General features: G+C 55.8%; 1 protein-coding gene across 2 annotated transcripts in view; it reads left to right on the top strand.

Moving 5' to 3' along the window:
- tmem132e (transmembrane protein 132E) overlaps positions 1-21,420 on the top strand; it is a 105,180-nt gene that overhangs the window by 70,134 nt on the left and 13,626 nt on the right. For both annotated transcript variants that reach the window (XM_086142286.1, XM_086142285.1), the window contains exons 3-4: positions 12,265-12,405; positions 18,219-18,411. In XM_086142286.1, coding sequence (XP_085998412.1) covers positions 12,265-12,405; positions 18,219-18,411 — 334 coding nt within the window. The remainder of the gene's footprint in view (positions 1-12,264; positions 12,406-18,218; positions 18,412-21,420) is intronic.

Below are 21,420 nucleotides of genomic sequence, written 5' to 3'. Positions count from 1 at the left end.
TTGTCAGCGAGGCCGGCGATACATCACCTTTGCGTGTCGTCGGGGAAACGACGTCAAAGCCTCTTCATGCGTTAAAAAGCCCCCACGGCGTCACACACACACACACACACACACACACACACACACACACACACCCACACACACACATACACACACATACATACACACACATACAACCACACAGACATAATCACACACACAGGAACACGGTCATTGTTTGCCTCGGCTGCTCTGTGAGTTTGTGTGTGTGTGTGTGTGTGTGTGTGTGTGTGTGTGTGTGTGTGTGTGTGTGTGTGTGTGTGTGTGTGTGTGTGTGTGTGTGTGTGTGTGCGCGCATGCATGTGTGGACTCCTGAAGGTTTTTCTCAGTTCTTTGTTGCTGCGGTTGTGGTTTGTGTCGAGTCGGGGGGGCAGAACATCTGAGGTCCTTCAGGAGAAGCTCCAGACACCAGGAGGACGTGGAGGTCAAGGAGAGGAACGTGTTCATGTTCTAAGGTTCTTCACCCAAACATCTGACAAATCCTGAGGCTCAGCCAGTTCAAACACCTTCCCTCAGAGGAGGCCAGGCTGAAGAAGGAACCTGAGGGACCCAGAGGGCAGCAGAAGCTGGATCAGGTCAGAAGACCTTCACGGACAGAAACCAGATCCGGTTTCAATGATCCTCTCCTGAAGGAGCGTGTCTGAGGAGGACCCGATCCAGGACCGGTCCCGCCTCAGAACCCTTCAAACCAGGTGGTCAGACCCCCCCCCCCCCCCAGATGGACCACATGGACCAGTCGGACCAGTTGGACGGGTTGGACCAGATGGACCAGGTGGACCAGTTGGAACTTGTTGGACCAGCTGGACCAGGTGGCCCAGGTTGACCAGATAGACCACTTTAACCGGTTGGACCAGATGGACCAGTCGGACTAGATGAACCGTGGAGGCGGTGGAGCCTCAGCCAAGCGAGCTTCAGCGCCGCCGTGGTTTTAGTTCTGGTCCAGCGAGTGTTTCTCTGAAGGCCAACATCAGCACACTGAGCTCTGCTGCTCTGTGACGGCCACTTCTTCTCCTGGAAGCACCAACGTGAGTCGGCCTCCCGTCCTCCTCAAACATCCTTCCATCGGCTTCGTCCTTCCTTTCAGGACATTCGTCTTTCTCGGTTCCACGTCGACGTGGCTCGGCTTTGCTAACGGCGGGTCATGTGACCGTCAGGAACAGAGTGAAATGTAGTTTGGACGCCGGCGTTCGGCGTCTTCATTCGGCGGCGTTCTCACCGCCGCGTCACCTGGAGTCCTGCAGCCCCCGGTCTAGATGTTCCTCTGAAAAGGATGGGGTCCGGCTCTCGTCCGTCGGGGACATGATTGGAATTCAGGCCCCCCCCCCCCCCCCCGGCCGTTAGCGTCCCGGCCTTGGCAGATTCTGCTGAGCTCCAGGTTCTCCAGCAGAGATTTATCTTCTCCTCTCCTGGCTGCTATTTTACGGTTTAATCGCTCCCATCATCAGGGTCACTCACAATTACATGGCTCCGCCCGCCCGGGCGGGGGGGCGAGGGGGGGGGGGCGAGGGGGGCGAGGGGGGGGGCGAGGGGGGCGAGGGGGGGGCAGGACAGTCGTGCTAAAACTGTCGCGGGGAAATTAAAGAGGAAGATGGAGATGCCGGAAGCCGGAGACGGCCGTCATTCCCGCGGCGGCGTGCTGCGTTTACGAGCCGCGGCGGGAGTGTGTAAATCTGAGTTTACTGTCGGAGTAAACAAACGGACGGACCGGCGCCCGGCGGCGGCTGGATGTTTTCATCTGAGCTCCTCCCTGGACAGGAGAGGTTCTGAGGAGCTCCACACGAAGTTCTCCAGGTCCGACCCGCCGGCTCGGGCGCCTCGTTGGCCAGGTTGGGTTTTGATCCGGCGGCTAATCGATCAGGCGGCTAATCGATCAGGTGGCTAATTGATGGGGCGAAGCCTCTGGGGTTTCACATCGTCGACTTACCAGAGCTGCGTTACCCGCGCCACCGACCACCTGACCATCACCGCGTATGTGATTGGCCGGCTGCTACAGGAAGTAGCTCTCCTGTTTGGTTGTGTTGCTTAGACAAGGCTAACTCTGCTAGCGGTGTTCATAGCATAACCTCCCGGCTGCCCAGAGCTGTAAACACACACACACACACACACACACACACACACACACAAACACACACACACACACACACACAGCGGCAGCAGCAAAGTTTACGCAGCAGGTTGTCAGCCGTGACGTCGGCCTGGCGTCGCCATGGCGACCAGCCGCAGGGACGAGCCGAAAGAAAAACAAGGCGGTAAAGTTGGCTAATGAGGCGGGAAAGCAGGGAGTGTGGGCGTCTCTTATTTCACACTCTCACACACACACACACACACACACACACACACACACACACACACACGATTTTAAAACTTTATTTGCAAAGCCCCGGCGCTCCTCGAGCATCAGGTTCACTTCCTGTGGCGCCACAGAGGAGAACCCGGGAGAACATCGACCCTCCAGGTTAGAACGCGGGGAATCCTCGTCGTCACGGCAACCATGATCCCGATGCTCACGGGCGCGCGGACGAAGACGAGGTCCGGCCCGGCGAGGCCTCGGACCTCCGGTCGATGGACCTCGGAGTGAGAAGCTGTGGTCGGATGGCGGCGGCGTCTCCGTGAGGTCGTCTGATCTTCAGCTTCTTCAGGGAAAAGTCTTGGGCTTCCGTTCGATCCCTGAGCTCCTCAGCTCCTCACCTCCTCAGCTCCTCACCTCCTCACCTCCTCAGCTCCTCACCTCCTCACCTCCTCAGCTCCTCACCTCCTCACCTCCTCAGCTCCTCACCTCCTCACCTCCTCAGCTCCTCACCTCCTCACCTCCTCAGCTCCTCACCTCCTCACCTCCTCAGCTCCTCAGCTCCTCACCTCCTCAGCTCCTCACCTCCTCACCTCCTCACCTCCTCACCTCCTCAGCTCCTCACCTCCTCACCTCCTCACCTCCTCACCTCCTCAGCTCCTCAGCTCCTCACCTCTGGAGCTGCTCGGACGGCGTGCTGCGGCGGCGTCCCCGCAGGCCGAGTGGGCGTTCAGAGAGTCGGCGTGTCAAATCTCTGGTGTGGAGACGCCGGCGTGGGAGGAAACTTTGATCTGAGCCCGGCGCCGCCTCGGCTCCGGGAGCCAGAACGCTGCGATAACACGGACATCGTGCAGCCGGAACACGGCAATAACATGTTATAACACAGTAATAACACAGTAGTAACATGTTATAACACAGTAATAACATGTTATAACACAGTAATAACATGTTATAACACAGTAATAACATGTTATAACACAGTAATAACATGTTATAACACAGTAATAACATGTTCTGCAGCTCCAGGCCATGGTGTCCTCTGCTAACAGCTAGCTCAGGCTAGCTCAGGCTAGTTACGATGTCCATCTCAGGGTGCTCAGAAGGTCCGGGCAGCAGGGCTCGGCTCCTCCTGGGTTCTCCACAGGTGGAACCTGAGGTGGAACTTAAGAAGCTTGAAGTACTCCATTTTCTGTCCGCTCGAGAGACGGTTGTTTGTCGGGGTGGAGACGAGGCGGAGGAAGGTTATGAAACATTCATGCTGCAGGAAAAGGATGTCAGGAAAGAGCTCGGCAATTTCAAGGCACATTTATTTCCAAGGACGAGTTCTTCGCTCTCGGTTTCCCCGGAACCGGATTTAACGGAACGCGGTTGTTTATTGGGCGCCCGGGTCGTCCGTCAGCGAGAACGTCCCGATGACACGTCCTCACCTCCGGGAGGAGACCTTCTGGAAGTAGTGGTGCAGGGCAAAGGTGGAGGTGGAGCGGCGAGGCCTCCTCCTCCTCCAGGTGTTCCACAGACCTGGAGCTCCTTAGACTCAAAGTCTGCCAGAAGGAGGAGATGGATGTTGAGCGTTTGAGGGTCGCGGTGGTGCAGCACCTCCAGCACCCCCAACATCTCCAACACCTCCAGCACCTCCAGCACCTCCAACACCCCCAACATCTCCAGCACCTCCAACATCTCCAACATCTCCAACATCTCCAGCACCTCCAGCACCTCCAACATCTCCGACATCTCCAACATTTCCAACACCTCCAGCACCTCCAGCCAGAAGGTCTCTGGTCAGATGGACCAGGCCGCCGTCCTGTGCGGAGCCTCTGTTCTCCCTGTGTCTGCTTGGGGTTCCTCAGGTTCTCCGGGTTCCTCCTGCGTCCAAACGGAGGTCCACGGAGGCCGTGCGCTGTGCGGACGTGCGAATGCTCGCACGTCTCCTTCGGGGTCACCGTGAGGTCGCGCTCGTCCTGCTGTGAAGGCAGAAGACCAGGACCTCCTGCAGGTTGGTCCTCAGACGGGCTCTTGCTGGTCGGTTGGTTGTCCAGGGAGGAGGTGGTGCTGACAGGGTGGACCTGTGGTCGCCCCAGCAGGAGGTTCCTGCGCTGAGCTCCAGCTGAAGCTCCAGCTGAAGCTCCAGCTGAAGGTCCAGCTGTGACCCCCCCCTGCCCCCCCCAGCACAGTGACAGCAGATGTTTTGGTCTTGAGGTGTTTCTCCCCACGAGAAGACCTGCCAGGGTCCAGCGGTCCCTCTGCAGACCAGCACCCGGCGGTGGTGGTTGCCATGGTGACGAGCCCCTGCCCCCCCCCTTGGCCCTCTGCCAGCAGGCGGATTGATTTCCCTTCACGGGTCCAGTTAGCGGGTCCGCTAGCCCGTCCCCGCGCAGATGCTCCTCAGAGGAGCCGCCGACCTCCTGACGCTCCTTCTGCTCCTCAGAGGAGCCTCCGGACCGGTTCAGGACCCGGTTCTCCAGGGACCCCGAACTCAAACTGAACCCGGGTTTGTCGAAGGCTCAGAATCCTCCGCAGACGGGAGCGACCGGGCGACGGCCGCCAACCAATTCTGTAGTTCGCCGCAGAAGGCGCTCCCGTGGTCCCACGGGGGGAAGGGCGCCCCCTACAGGCCGGAGGGGGAACCACACTTTGAACTCTCCAGCTGAGAAGCTCCTCCTGGACCTTCTACTTGCCGGAGACTTGGTTTGCAGGTGCTCAGAAGCTGCTCTGGTGGAGAGCACTGTCATACAGGAGCCGTGTGGGATGGGTGGGGGGTCAGGGGTCAGGGGTCAGGGGTCAGGGGTCGGGCTGTGTTTGTGACCCCGCCGGAGGTTTGAAGGTCTGGATGTTTGGATGTGAGCAGAGCTCTGCAGGCTGGACGCAGTCATGTGAAAGCTTCCAGCACATTTATTATTCAGACACGCTGACCGCTGACCTTGACGGGGGGGGGGGCATCTCTCCTGCTTTGAAGCCCCTCCTGCCCCCCTCCTGCCCCCCTCCTGCCCCCCTCCTGCCCCCCTCCTGCCCCCCTCCTGCCCCCCCGCATTCATGGGGCAGGTTAATCACGTTTACGGGTTCAGGTTTCAAGCTCCCGCCTGGAGGGACGGAGGAGATTTGGGAAATTGATTGAGCCAAATGTAAAGGCGGGGGGGCGGAGGGGGGGGGGGGGGGACCGACCCCGAGGCGTTTCCACGGAGACGCTTCAGAACACCTGAAAAAAAACATCAAAAGGTTAAAGAAAAGAGAATTTAACGGCCATAAAAAAGAGGAGCGGCGGCTCGGCGACGTGCGGCGCCGCGGGGGGGCGGAGCCTCGTCCGCAGGGGGCGGGGCTTAGCCTGTCAATCATGTCCGGCCGGCCACGCCGAATCAGATGATCCATCCGGCGGAGCGGCAGGATCCAGATCAGGGGACGCCGGTCCACCCGCCATCTTCTCCTTGGTCATGTGATACACTGGGTTCTCCGGGTTCTCCTGCCTGGGTTCTCCAAGGGAATGGTTGGATGATTGACAGATGGCGGCCGGGTTAAGCCCCGCCCCTCAGTCTCAGCCCCCCCCCCGCAGGATAAAGGTTATTAGATAATAATGAATGAATAATCTGCAGAGCTTTCAAGTGCTGTTTTGATGTGTGTGTGTGTGTGTGTGTGTGTGTGTGTGTGTGTGTGTGTGTGTGTGTGTGTGTGTACGGTCTCCCCCAGAGAGGGATGGCGTTTCTTCTGGGCCGGCTGGCCGTGGGCGGGGCTCCCCAGGGAGAGCTAGTTTTACTCAGATTCATCCAATTTGAAATAAAAGAACCTTCAGGGGAGAACTTGAGAACTTGAGAACTTGAGAACTTGAGAACATCAGGAACGTAGATCCCCCCCCCCCCAGCAGGGTTCTGCAGGCTGACGTTCCCCTTATCTCACACTCTGCTGAGGAGGGGGTGGAACCTGACACTGGGATCAGAGGAACATCTGCGCGCACACACACACACACACACACACACACACACACACACACACACACACACACACACACACACACTCCCAGAATTTGTGGTTGTTTTTTGGTTTTTGTTTGAAGGGCTTCTTGATTCTTCCTGCCTTGGAGAGGAGAGTCGGCGAGGTTCTTTGAGGAACCTCTGAGGTGATTCCTGAAGACCTGCTTCTTCTCTCCTCAATCATCTGCTGTTGGTCTCAAAGGAGATGTTCCCTGATCTTGAAGGCCTTCAGCTGCTCCCTCAGACGGATCGGCTTCTAGAAGGTCTGACCCGTCTCCTCCTCCTTCTGATCTCCACCTGCTTCTTCCTGAAGGCTCAGCGGGTCTTCAGCCTGTGGAAGTTCAGGTTCCTGGAGGACCCAGATGTCAGGTGAACGCTCGCACCATCGACAGCTGGCCCGTCCGGGTTAAGCCCCGCCTCCTCCTCCGAGATGGCGGAGGTCACGGGTGAAGGAGTGAATCTCCCGGCCAGAAGGTCTGTCAGGAGAGGAGCCTGGCCCGGGTCACGGGACCTTCTGTCCCAGGTGGTCCTTCAGAAGGAACTCCTTCCTGTTAGAAGCCTCGGTTCTCCTCGGGGAATAAAACCCCCCGGGACCAGGTCTGGTGCAGGTTCTCCAGGGTTCAGCGGTCTCTGGGCGTCGGGGACATCTCGATCTTCTGTGGTCGGAGTCCATCTCGACTGAAAGCACCGGCGGGGCTGGTGAGGAGGCTTCTTCAGGGGTCCCTGGGGGCAGATGGTGGGGACACGGTGGAAGCGGGGCAGATGGAGGGTGAGTGAGGCTCCATTAGTGGATGTAAATGCTTTGGATGCAGAGCTTCATGAATATTAGATGATGGGTTCTTTCTCTTGGAACCTGATGCAAGTGAAACACAACAACCCTCTGCCCCCCCGCACCTCCGCTGCCCGACCCACCTCCATCTTCTCAAGAACCCTGAAGGAGCCTCCGCACTGTTTGTCCAATGAGGAGGGCTTGTGTTCCACCGGAGAACGTCGGAGAACATCGGGTTCTGTTGGACTGCATGGCCTCGGTGCTTCTCGGATGTCCAGCGCCGCTTCCATCCAGACGAGAAGAACGGGAGGTGGCAGTGGAGAACAGACGGAACATCTCCAGGGGTTTCAGGGTCCTGGTGGTACTACTAGTGCTACTAGTACTGGTTTTACTGGTCATACTGGTCGTACTACTACTAGTCGTAGTCGTAGTGTGAAAGCCAAAGGTTCTCCAGTGGTTCCTCGGGTTCCAGGTCCTGGTGGGTGTGGAAGGCCACCTTCTGGAGGAGGCCGAGACACCAACCTGTCCTTCTTCTGGTTTCCATAGCAACAGCCCTGGGCGACCCGGCTGGAAGATCTTCTTGTTTGTTTGAAGGACCTCGACCCGGAGGTTCTAAGGTCCAAAGCCCTCCTGCCTCTGATCCACACACTGTGTGTGTGTGTGTGTGTGTGTGTGTGTGTGTGTGTGTGTGTGTGTGTGTGTGTGTGTGTGTGCAGCGGAGTGTCGTGATTGGTGGAGAAGGTTCTCCGTCTGGTTCTGTGTTCTCCAGAGTCGGTCCGATCAGTGAAGTTGTGTTTTTGTAAAGCTGGAGTTCCACTTCCTGTCCGAGTGAAATCTACCGCTTCCTGTTTCCGCCCGGCGACGGCTTTTGATTGGTCCGTTAAGAAGCCAGAACCCGCCGATAGACAGAAAGACCCGCCCCCTTCCCGGTGGCCAATCAAATCACAGCGGCTTTTCAAAATAACGGCGCGGCGTGGACTCCGTCCCGGTTCTCGGCGGCGGGGGTCCAGACGGTCCCGGTCTGCAGATGGTCCTCGGGGTGAGCAGATGTTCGAGGACCTCGGTCCGGATGCCATGGAGGCTCCGTCTCCTGACGGTGGAACATCTCGCCGCCGGCGCCGCCATCACGCTCCGCGGAGCGTCTGCCCGCGGGCCAGGAAGGCGGCACGCCGTCGCTGTGCGGGGCGGCGTGCTTAATCGCATCACATGTCATGGTAACCCCCCCTACACACACACACACACACACACACACACACACACACTCCTCCTGAATAAAACATCTCCCCCCCCGTTGGGCCTCGGCAGCAGAGCGGCGAGGTCGCCCGCAAAGTGCCGCCGCGTCGCCGCTAATGGAGCTTCTGCCCGCAGAACCAACGCCAGCAAAAAGGCTGCGGCGTCCAAATTTAGAGCGGCGGCGGCGCACGGACGAGGCGCACGGCCACGGCGGCCAGCGAACGCCTCTGAGGCGTTCAAGTGCTGACATTTCAGTTGTTTATTTACCCTCCTCTGCCGTGTTCCTCGTCGCTGGGGGGACAGCGGCAACTCCATCCATCAAGATCTGTGGGCATGTGTGTGTGTGTGTGTGTGTGTGTGTGTGTGTGTGTGTGTGAGTGTGTACGTGGGTGTGTGTGTGTGTGTCGCTGCCATCCAATGCTTGTTTACGACATCCCACTCGCCAGCAAAAACACGACAGGGGGAACCGCCAGGAACCAGAGTCCAATCTGTCCAGGGCTCGGTGTGTGTTTGTGTGTGTGTGATTGTGTGTGTTTGTGTGTGTGTGTGTGTGTGTGTGTGTGTGTGTGTGTGTGTGTGTGTGTGTGTGTGTGTGTGTGTGTGTGTGACAGAGTGGTGGTAATGAGCTCGGGGTAATAAGAACCCAATGATTCTCCAGAAGGTTCTCAAGAAGAACCCGACGCCTCCTGGCTCGGAGGAAACTTCGAAAGCTGTGAAAACAGGAGTCGTAAAAATTGATCTGTATGTGTGTGTGTGTGTGTGTGTGTGTGTGTGTGTGTGTGTGTGTGTGAGAGTGCTCAGCTCGGTTCTCTGACCTTTATTTTGAAAGGGAAGGTCGTCGTCAGGCTGGAAGGACAGTTTGGCTGAAAATGACATTTGGTTTCGTCCATAATCGTTGTAAAAATGTCCGACGATAATTGGCAGCGATGAAGAATCACTTTGTCCTCTTCAAAGACACACAAATGCACACACACACACACACACACACACACACACACACACACACACACACACGCGGGGGAGCCAGTCTCAGCTGTCACTGGGCAAGAGGCGGGGTTTAAGCCGGGCGGGTCAGCCGTCAATCACAGGGCCAGACACACACACACACACATACACACATGCACGCACGCACGCACACACACACACACACACACACGCACACACTCCTTGGAACACCTCCCAGAAGCTGAAACCAGATTGAACCGGATTCAGCCTCTAGAAGATGCTGGTTCTTCAGAGAGCAGGAACCCTGCAGATGGAGGACCAGGGTGAGGGTGCAGCACTTAGACCTCCTCCAGACCAGGACCAGGTTCTCGCAGCGTGAGGCATTCAGGGCCGTCTTCAATCAACATATGAACTTCCCACCCTTGGGGAGCTTGGATTGCTATTACAAACTAGCTTAGCTTAGCTTAGCCTAGCTTAGCTCTGGGAACGTGTGTGTGTTGCTGTGAGTGACAGGTGTCTAGTATTTGTTGACTCCCCTGAGGAGAAGCTCAGGGTCTGAAGTGGGTCAGGAGGACGTGGGGTGTCGGGTGTCGGGTGTTGGGTGTCGGGATGTCGGGGTGTCGGGGTGTCGGGTGTCGGGCTGCGGGTGCAACCAATCACAGCTGCCGTTGGGCGGCAGGAATGAACCCAAGCTGTGGATTAGCAGATTAGATCAGATCACATTCAATTCCAATCCGATCGGATTAGATTACAATCAAGTGAATTCCATCAGATTAGAGATGGGGGGGTTGGTGGTGTGTGTGTGTGTGTGTGTGTGTGTGTGTGTGTGTCCAACATTTGCCATATTAGCACGTTAATCCAGAAGCTGTTGTCTTCAGGCGCTAACCGCTAACTCAGGAAGCAGGTCGTGTCTCATCGCCATGGTAACACAATCTGGTTGTTTTTAATCCGGTGTTGTCGTTCTAAACCGATCAGATCCGGTTCCTCTCCGGGACGGTTATGGATTACACCGGACAATTAACAGGATTAACACAACCGGACGGTCAACACGCGAACATGGGATGAAGAGAAGTGGAATTTAAACTCGGGATTACGAGCAGCCAGTAAAAACCAGACCGTGAATGCGGATTATAAAGCCAAACAAAGATAAACATGGGATTAGTAACTCGTAGTTTATTGATGAACAAATAAACTAACAATTGGTTTATTGATGCTGGATTACTAACGGGATGATTAAAACAACACATTCTGGATGATATAACTCAAACTGCTTCATTAACCCTGGATTATGAACCGGTTTAAACCCATGTGTTTGCGGTTGCCATGGCGCTCCATCAGTAAAGATGCTCTCCATCCGTCGCCACGCCGGCCCTGTGATTCGCTGGTTGAAGCTGTTGGAGGTCGGCGGCGGGGGCGGAGCTTACCACGGGGCCCCGCCCCCTCTGAAGGACGGGACGGAAAAGCATCTGTTGAAAAGGATGGAAAGGAGCTCCTGCAGGACGCCGTCCGGTGGGCGTGGCCTGATCCGGGATGGGCGTGGCCTGAGTCGAGTGGGCGTGGCTTGTGCTGAGTGGGCGTGGCCTGAGGCAGGCGGGCGCCGCTTTGAGAAACAGGCCTTTTCCAACGAACGGTGTGTGTGCGTGTGCGGACCGGATGCGAGGGCGTGCGCGCGGCGGCGCTCCGGAAGCGACAGGAAGTGGGTCGGCCCGTTTAGCCGGTTCCCCCCGGTTCCAGCCGACATCAAAGGTGTGGAACCGGAGAACGTTCCCGCTGTTTGCTCGGGCTGCGCTAATGAGCCGCGCAACAACGGGAAACAGCCTTTGAACGCGCCGCAACCTGCCGGGAAACCAAAGCACCCGCAGAGGAGGAGGAGGAGGAGGACGCTCTTCACCTTTTCCAGATCTGGGCCACGTTCTCAGGAGGAACCCCCACCAGAACCTCTAGAACCGCCGTCACTTCCTGCCTACGGACGGACGGTTGAGCCTCCCCGCTCGGGCTCCTCCCTCCGTCCAATCACAAGCAGGGGGTTCATGGACGTCGGACGTGTGAATGAGAGGGTGAACGGTTGGATGTCGCTTCAAACGGCAACCGGCCAAGCTAACGCTAGCCACGAGCAACTGAGCTCGCTAGCTTAGCTTTATGTTGCTAACGCATCGTGAAACGTCACGATTCCTTAAGCTTTCTGTTCCGTGAACACGTTGGGCCGCGTCGTGCGGCGCCACATCATGCTACATGGCTACATCGCTACATAGCTACATGGCTACATCTCCCCGTCTTTAGCGTTGCTAGGCGACGGTCGCGGCGCCCGTCGGGTGAAGCTCCTCCGTCAGAGGAGGCGTCTCAGGGAAGCGGCTCGGGTTTCACGCGCTGACATCATGTCTTCCTGGAAAGGCCGTTCCCCGGTTCCCCGGAGAACCCCAGGACGGCGTAAACTCCACCCGATACTCTGCGCTCCCTCAGACGCCGCAGACGTTTCCCCGCCGGCTGCGGCCGCTCTGCTCCGTCCACGCAAACAAAGAGCCTTTAATAATTGATGGCCGGCTTTTGTTCCATAAATCCAGGCGCCGGCCGGTGGTTCCTCTGCGGGCTCCTCGGCTCCTCGGCTCCTCGGGCTCCTCGGGCTTCGCTCGGCTAGTTTTTCAGACGATTGACTTTCATGAACCGATCCTCCTTGAGGGGGGGGTTATGTCATGCTAGGCTACAGGCTTTTAGCTGTGCTAAGCTACCAGATGTTCTGTCATGATGCTATAACTAAATGGAACGGCCTGGAAATGAGCCGCCATTTTAAAATTAGAACCACGTAACACAGAAGGTGGAACATCAGTTTGTTTGTAGTTCCACAGTTTGACATATTTGTAGTTCCACGGTTTGACATATTTGTAGTTCCACAGTTTGACATCCTGCTGTTTTGGTCGTGAGTGGAGAAGTTGTAGGTTCCTGGTTGCTTCAACCCACCGCTTGTTCCTCGCCAGCGTCCTCCACCTGCTCCTGTTGAAGGTCCAGACCTTCTGACAGCCGTGTGTCTCCTGCAGGGTGAAGGCCAAGAAGGGGGTGAACCTGCTGCAGACCAAGTCCAGGAGCCCCCAGTGGAAGGTGGACTGGGAGGTCCTGTCTGGAGCCAAGCACTCCATCTCCACCATCGACGTCAGCAGGAACAGGAACGCCAAGCAGGGGTACGGCAGAAGAACACACACACACACACACACACACACACACACACACACACACACACACACATAGTGCCGGTTTGTCCACCTCCTCCTCAGGAGATGTTTGACATCCTGGCATGGAGACCTGGTCTTCTGCTGCAGAGGGTTTTTGGTTCTTTCCTGCTTCTACCAAGGGTTTCTGGACCTGCATCTTCATCACCTTCATCCTTCACATGGAGCTCCAGATGAGTCCAGGTGGTTCCTGGTTCCCAGGTTTTTCTCAAAGTCAGAGCTGGTTTGGAGGTCTGTCTGGGATGTTCAATGAGAAGTTCTTCTCCAGAGTCCTGCTCTGGGTTGGACTGACCACCCTGCTGGTTCTTCTGGTTCCCTCTTGATCTTCAGGTTGATTCTCCTCAGACAGATCTTCTGTCTTCTGACAGATGGACGGCAACTCTCGTCCATTAGAGGCTCTTCTCAGGCTCACACTCAGACCCCATCTTGGTCCTCAAACAACATGTTGGTCCTCAGGTGTCGTCCTGGTCCTCAGACATCGTGTGTGTGTGTGTGTGTGTGTGTGTGTGTGTGTGTGTGTGTGTGTGTGTGTGTGTGTGTGTGTGTGTGTGTGTGTGGATATGAAGCTCAGTGTCTCCTCTTACATGGAGCCAAACCCAACCACCAGGTTCTCCTCTGAGGTTCTCCGTCCCCCTCTGAGGAACCCATGCAATGAATGCAGAAGGTCAGACGTGGTCTCCAGCCTCTCCTGGAGCTCCACGCCGCCGAACCAACAAACGTATCAATGAATGCAGGAGAGCCGTTCTGATTGGCCGATCGGAGCTCCTCCTCCAGGGTTCCGTTGCGTGTTGTGGAGAACGCAGGAGGAGACGTTCCCTCCGGTTCCGCGTGGAGAACGTTGCGTCCGCGGACCGGAGAACATTAATGAGCTCCAGGAAGCCGGGGAATCCCTGCGCTAATTAGCCAATTAAAGCTGGCGGAGCCGATCCCGCGCTACTTCCCGATAATTGCCTCGTTTTCCTTCTTTTTGTCGGAGGTTTAAACGGCAAACGCGCCCGAACCCCGACCACGTTCTCCGCGGAACCGGTTCCCTCGGCGGAACCTGATCAGCGCCGCGGCCACGGAGGCTTCCAGAGGATGGTGAGGGAACGTGGAGCTCCGAGGAGAAGCTCAGGGTCCTGTCCTACCGCTAGCTCCGTTTGGAGTATTCAGTCATTTGCAGAGCTTAGCGGAGGCTAGCGGAGGTTAGCAAAGGTTAGCAGAGGCTAGTGGAGGCTAGCGCAGGGTAGCAGAGGTTAGCGCCTCAGCCACAGAGTGAGAAGGTCCCTGCTTGCATTCTCACCAGGGTTCCTTCCTGTGTGGAGCGTCCATGTTCTCCCCAGGTCTGCCTGGGGTTCCTCAGGGTTCTCCAGGTTCTTCCCACAGTCCACGCACAGGCAGGAGGTCCATGGAGACCCTGCATGGTCCAGATATGTGGATGAGAGGGTGAATGGTCAGATGTATGTCATGTTGATGTTAGCCTGGTGCTACGATGCTAGCTAGTTTTAGCATTATGAGGAGGAAAAGCTGGTGTCACGATGCTAGCTAGTTTTAGCATTATGAGGAGGAAAAGCTGGTGTCACAATGCTAGCTAGTTTTAGCATTATGAGGAGGAGAAGCTGGTGTCACGATGCTAGCTAGTTTTAGCATTATGAGGAGGAAAAGCTGGTGTCACAATGCTAGCTAGTTTTAGCATTATGAGGAGGAGAAGCTGGTGTCACGATGCTAGCTAGTTTTAGCATTATGAGGAGGAAAAGCTGGTGTCACAATGCTAGCTAGTTTTAGCATTATGAGGAGGAAAAGCTGGTGTCACGATGCTAGCTAGTTTTAGCATTATGAGGAGGAGAAGCTGGTAGACAGGAATCCCCATGGACCATGATGTTTGCAGATGACATTGTGATCTGTAGTGAGAGCAGACAACAGGTAGAGGAACATCTAGAGAGGTGGAGGTATGATCTGGAAAGGAGAGGAATGAAAGTTAGTCGCAGCAAGACAGAATATTTGTGTGTGAATGAGAGGAACTCGGGTGGAACGGTGAGGCTACAGGGAGTGGAGATCAAGAAGATGGAGGATTTCAGGTACTTGGGGTCAACAGTCCAGAGCGTAGGAGAGTGTGGAGAAGAGGTGAAGAGACGGGTCCAAGCAGGTTGGAATGGGTGGAGAAAAGTGTCAGGGGTACCAAGAGATAGAAGAACATCAGCCAGAAGGAAAGGAAAGGTGTACAAGACAGTGGTGAGACCAGCGACGATGTTTGGACTAGAAACTGTTACAATGACCAAAAGACAGCAGGCAGAACTAGAGGTTGCAGAGATGAAGATGTTGAGGTTCTCTTTGGGAGTGACCAGGATGGAGAGGATCAGGAATGAGTCTATCAGAGGAACAGCACATGTTAGATGTTTTGGAGAGAAGGTCAGAGAAGCCAGACTGAGATGGTTGGGTCATGGACAGAGGAGGGATGGAGAATATATTGGTAGACGGATGCTGGAATTGGAGCTGCCAGGCAGGAGGTCTTGAAGACCAAAGAGAAGATTTATGGACGTAGTGAGAGAGGATATGAAGGTAGTTGGTGTGAGAGAGGAGGATCCAGAGAATAGGGTGAGATGGAGAAGGTTGACTCGCTGTGGCGACACCTGAAGGGAAAAGACGAAAGAAGAAGAAGAAGAAGAAGGAGGAGAAGCTGGTGTCACGATGCTAGCTAGTTTTAGCATAGCATGATGAGGAGGAGGAGAAGGTGCACCTTCGAAACCTTCTGCCGTTCCGTTGTCCTAGAAGGTTCTGTACATGTTCTCCGTCTGGTTGTCACCTGGAACAGACGGAACCGTGGAGAACCTTCACGTTCTCCGGTTCCTGCTCCGCCTCCGGTCCAAAGCAGCGGCTCAGGGGTTCCATTCATTATCCCCGCCATTATCGCCATGGAAACTGGGGCGCCGCTCCACACACAGGAAGTGGGTAATTTCCAGAGCAGCAGAGTGCGTTCCAGACAGGAAGCGGATGATTCTCAGACAGGAAGTCGGCCCTTGAAGAAGAAGCTGTAGAGGAAATGCCGCGTCCCGGCTCACGGCGTTCCCAGGCTCCGCCCCCTGGAGGGCGGCGCCCAGCCTCTCGCCTCGCCGCCCTCCGGCGAAGAGATCGATGGGTTAAAGGAGGAGAACCCGCCGTCGCCGTGGCGACTCTTTGAAAGCGAGACGCCGAATCTGCAATCTGTCGGCGGAGCGGCGAGACGGAGCGGCGGCGAGGAAGATTAAGGCGGCGAGATTGTTTATCGACGGAACACCGGCGGCGTTTTGCATCCAGACGCTGATTAACTGCAGCCGTATGAGGAACGTCTGGAGAACCATCAGGGAACCGCAGCTCCTCGCTAGTTCTGCAGGTTCTCGACGGCAGGAGACGCCGAGGAGACGTTGCTGTCGGAGGAGGTTCTGCTCACACCGGCGCCAGAACGTACGAGAACATCCCGGTTCCGCCTGCCGATCCACGGCCGAGGAGCAGAACCGGGACGGGGCGGAGAACCTCCCTGGAACAGGAGGGTGTGTTGGCCGTCCAGAGTTCCAGGAGAACCTCGTGTCTGACGTGGACCCTTCTAGAAGATGGGTCTCCTCCAAGTGTACCTACAACACTGGACGCTCAGAGGTCACGTGGAGAACACCTGAGGTTCTCATCAGAGAACTTGGCCTCCACCCAGGAACGTTAAAGCCGGAGAACCCTGGAACCCCAGAAGGCTGCTGACGGAACGCCGTGGAACAGGAGAACACGAAGGAGGTTCTATCTGGTACCGCATCATCTCAGGAAGGTAGAACCCAGGGAACGTGAGCATGGTGATCACCGGACCCCCTGGGAGACCACGTGCTTCAGGCTGGGGCTCATATTATGGGATGTTCAGGGACTCGCGGGCCTCGGATCCGGTGTTCTGTTTACATGAGAAGAACCTTCAGGCCTCGGTGAAGGGGTTCTGTGTTCCAGACCCGGGTTCAAAGGTTCCTGCAGACTTTGTCTTGAGCCAAGAGTGTTTTCTGGCTTCTGACGTTCCACTGGGGAACGTCTGTCCTTCTGGAGAACCTTCCACGTTCCACAGAGCCCATCAATATTCAATCACCTCACACCTCCAGCCGCCGAGCCTCAGGGACGCCTGGAGGACGTTCCTCCTTCCCCTGGAGGCCGCCTGTCCGTCCAATCAGATACAGACCCCCCCCCCCACACACACACATCGTCCAATCAGATACAGACCCCCCCCCCCCACACACACACACACACACACACACATACACACACACCTGTGGTTTCATATATTCCATTTTCCTGATAAGATCATCAGAAGATCCAGGTGATGGAACCAGGTGTGCCTGCTGCCTGGGGCCACCATCTCACACACACACACACACACACACACACACACACACACACACACACTGGTTATCTGAGGTTGACGGGTCCAGGCGTGACCCTTCTTCTGCTGGAACCGTGTGATAGGACAGGAGCTTCAGCTGCCTGGAGGACCTGCTCAGCTCTCTGGAGGCTTCCTCCCGTTCTTCTCCTGCTCCTGGTTTTGGACTCGCAGGGAGAACGTGAGGAGGTCAGGGAGGCTCTCATGGAGCTCAAGGAGAACATGGTTCTGGAAGAATGTCGGACATCCATGGGGAAACAGAAGAGAACATCAGAGACACATTCATTCATTCATCCATTCATCACGTCAACCATGACCAGGTTCACCAGACCTTCACACCACTGAGGGTGGAGCGCACACACACACACACACACACACACACACACACACACACACACACACACACACACACACACACACACAGATGTCCAGCCTGGATGGAGGTGGAGGAGAACCATGGTGGACAGCTCAGCAGGTCAAAGGTCACGCCAAAGTAAAAGCTCTTCTTCTTCCAGAAGGACCAAATATTGAAAAGGTGTAAAGCCTATTTCCCGCCGATCAGAATAAAGAAATATTGATCGGGTCCTAAATTGTTAGAATTGGCGAAGATGTTTTTTGAAAAAAAAATCAAGATTTGGTTTCCTTTGATGTGAAAGATGAAAGGTGTGTGATGTCCATGTTTCCTGTGATCTTTTGTCCTGTCTGACATTTGAAGATGTTTTGACTTGAAAAGAAACAAACATCGCTTTGGTTCCTTTTGATGTTTGCGACACCAAGGAGTCGGATTCTAGTCCCACCAGACCTGGAGGTCTGCTTCTCAGGTCCAGGAACTGCACTGGACTGAGTCCAGATCTTCCTCTTGAAGTCTTGACTCAAACCTGGGGCGGACTTGGGCCTGAGGTGGACTCAAACCTGAGGTGGACTGGGACCTGTGGTGGACTCAGACCTGTGGTGGACTCTGACCTGAGGTGGAATATGATCTTTGATGGACCAGGTCCTGAGGTGGACTCTGACCTGTGGTGGACTCTGACCTGTGGTGGACTCTGACCTGAGGTGGACTCAGACCTGTGGTGGACTCTGACCTGAGGTGGACTCTGACCTGAGGTGGACTCTGACCTGAGGTGGAATATGATCTTTGATGGACCAGGTCCTGAGGTGGACTCAGACCTGTGGTGGACTCTGACCTGAGGTGGACTCTGACCTGAGGTGGACTCTGACCTGTGGTGGACTCTGACCTGAGGTGGACTCTGACCTGTGGTGGACGGGAGCACTGACTTTCGAGACTTGTAGCGAGACACGTCGGGTGATGTGGACTCAACTTGGACAAGATGATTGTGTGTCTCGGTTCTCCACGCGTGTCCTAGGACTCGTCCAAGCGTGGTCTTCTTACGTTGTCCTCCTGCAGGGACGTGGTCGGGAACGCCGAGGTGATGCAGCTGGACTTCGAGATGGAGAACTTCACCAGCCTCTCCGTCACCAGGAGGATCAACTGGAACATCGACTACAAGGGTCAGAACCTTCCGCCCGAGTCGGAGAAGGTGGTGACGGAGCTGACGGTGGTGCAGCGAGACATCCAGGCCATCATCCCTCTGGCCATGGTGAGTAGATCTTCACAGAACACCTCAGAAACATCAGAAGGTATGTAGATGGTTCCCGGTCTGGATCGGGTGGACCGGGTTCTCCCTGTGTGGAATCTCCATGTTCTCCTGCCGAGCTTCTTCGCCACGATGACGACGATGAACGATAGAAGGAAGGTCGGACTTCTCGCTCATCGACGGACTTCAGAAGTCCTGGGTTTGAGGGACAGGCGCCATCTAGTGGCCCGGCAGGAGGCGTCCTCGGAGAAGATCAGGTCCAGGACGGCAGGAGGAAGGTAGAAGGAACCTGGAGAACCTGGAGGACCTTCAGGGATTTATGGAGAAGTGACTTGAGAATCAGGGAAGTGTAAATGAAATGAAGGAAAAGGTCAAATCAAGAGGAATTTGATTTATAATTAAAGATGAAATGGAGATAAAAATGTCCAGAAGGCCAGAATCTGTTTTTAAGGAATCTGTAAAAAAGATCAAATCTGTTGGATTTTATTATTATTATTATCTAATAATCTGACTGTTCAATATTAATTCACTCAAAGTGTTTAGAAGGAAACCATTGATTTGATTCAAAATGAGTTTTTAAGAAGCCGAGGCCTGAGGAGGTCTCCTTGGTGGTCAGAAGGTCCTGTGGGAACCAGCTGAGGTTCTGCTGGTTGACCTGGACGTTCATCTGAAGATCCAGCGCCACCCTTCGCCTCGCCATCAGCGAGCAACGTGATTGGATGCTGAGGCAGGTCAGATAACAGCGGGAAGTGGGTCAGATGACAGATGGTGATCATCTCAGAGGTTCCACATCTACTCCATGGGAAGACCAGGAGGAGGAGCCCAGAACATCTGGAGGTCAGCGAGACCCTCACCTGGTGACTCCTTGAGAGCCTGGCTGGAACCTCCTCCCTCGGTCGCCATGGTTACCAGCCTCCAGGAAGTGATGGCCCAGATGCTGAATAAAAGACGGCGCTTTGTGGAACTGGTGTCTTCTCACGGGTTCTGGATGAAGAACAGGTTCTGGATGAAGAACAGGTTCTGGATGAAGAACTGGATGAAGAACTGGCGGTCGAACGTAGAACCTGAACGATTCAGTCACGACGGGTCGACGGCAGCGAGACGACATCCAGAAGCTCTCCTGAGGAGATCTCCTGCCGGGGCCCTGGACCGACTCTGGTCCATCACCAGCGGCCAGTTGGAGAACGTGGCTTCAGGAGGAGTCCAGACCTTCTGCTTCTGGCCGGCGTCCCACAGGGTCTGCGACCGGGCCTCCTCCACTTCTTCTTGAGCCGCTTGAAGAGCAGCTTCTGAGATGGCTTCTCTCTGAGGGTTCACCAGGAACCTGCAGAACGCCAGGGAAGAACCTCCTCCCATCAGGGGTCCCTGAGGAGGAGGTCCTGGGGGGCCTCCAAAGGAATGTCAAACCTGGTTCTTCATGAAGATACCGTGTGAACACCAGCTGTTCCCAGAACAGGAGGCAGGCTGGTTCAGGGACAGGTTCTCAGGTTCTCAGGTTCTCAGGTTCTCAGGTTCTCAGATCCTCAGGTTCTCAGGTTCTCAGGTTCTCAGGTCCTCAGGTCCTCAGGTTCTCAGGTTCTCAGGTCCTCAGGTCCTCAGGTTCTCAGGTTCTCAGGTTCTCAGGTTCTCAGGTTCTCAGGTCCTCAGGTTCTCAGGTTCTCAGGTTCTGCAGGGAGTGTGTGTTTGATGTGGGTGCTTCCCAGGAAGGTGTTCTTCTTGTCCTTCTTCTTGTCGTCCCCCGTTGAGGAACGCAACTCTTCCTCGGTATTGTCCCTCCCCTTCCTCCCAGCTGTCAGTCACGTCTGACGAGCGTCTGGAACAAGGAGAACCTCAATGTTCCTCCGCCACCTTCGCCTTGAGCTTCGGCTGCTTTGTCCCGAGCGGCAGCAGGCTCCGCCTCCTCCGGGCGCCGCCGCCGTTTGCTATTCCCTCTATGAATAAACAATGTTTCTGCGGCTCCCGGGGGACGAAGACAAAGGCCTCCCGCCTCGCGCTCTTCATCCTCATCTTCTGGCTCCTCATCTTCATCTTCATCCTGGTCTCCTGGCTCCTCTGGCCCTTGTTAAGATCTCCAGGCCGGCGCCCGTCAGGAGTTTAAAGCTCGCCGTGGCGTTCTCCCCGGCGCCGTGCGCGGTCGCAAATGAGGGTCCTCGTTAGCCGTCCGCGGTTGGCGGCGTGTTTTCGGGGGCGGGCTAATGAAGGGGCCGCCGGCCGCCACGCTCTAATTGGCTGTTTGCATCCGACGCGCAACTTGTTTGCGCTTCGGCTTGGCCGGGATTAGCCGTGATTAGTTTTATTATCGCGGTCATCGGGCGGCGCCGGTCGGCGGCGTCCTGACGTGTCGGGCCGTGAAAGCTAACGGTTGTTTCCCTAAACTGGCGCCGTAATTGGCTAACGACGCTCGGAACAAACAGCCCGAAAGCCGACGAGAAGGACGGCATTAGCATAAATGCTCACTCATCTGTTTCTTTATCTGCGCTCGCTCGTTATCTCAGCGCGCAGCCGCCGGCTTGTTTGTCTGTTAGCCTGTTAGCAGGATTATTCAGAGTACAGTTCCACTCCGCATCAAACTTATTAACGCAGAAGGAACCGCCGTGTCCGGGGAACGCGCCGGTTCTAATGGACCTGCTCCGGGTGGGCGGAGCCACGCCTGCCAATTTAGCAGGGGTTTAGCTTGGAGCTAACGAGGTCCTCCGGATATGGGCGTCTCGAGTCACCGGGTCCAATTTAGTTTGTTCACCTCGCGACCGTAATGACCGCTGGCCCTCACGTTAGCCTGCACGTTAGCCTGCACGTTAGCCTTCATGTTAGCCTGCATGTTAGCCTGCACGTTAGCCTGGATGTTAGCCTGCACGTTAGCTTCACTGGTCAAACGCACAGCTTGCGCTAACATTTGCTAGGCGTTAGCAGAGGTCTCGGTGTTTTCTGTGTGCTCTGGGAGAACGGATGCGTGATTGACAGCTGACCCGTCCGGGTGAAGCCCCGCCCCTTTTTCTCCGAGGTCCCGCAGAG

The sequence above is a fragment of the Fistularia commersonii genome, chromosome 35 (genome assembly GCF_037954325.1).
Source record: "Fistularia commersonii isolate RoL2024-O1a breed Wild chromosome 35, RoL_Fcom_v1.0, whole genome shotgun sequence".
Lineage (NCBI taxonomy): Eukaryota > Metazoa > Chordata > Actinopteri > Syngnathiformes > Fistulariidae > Fistularia > Fistularia commersonii.
Note: the sequence above shows the minus strand (reverse complement) of the source record. Positions and strands in the feature narration are given on the sequence as shown.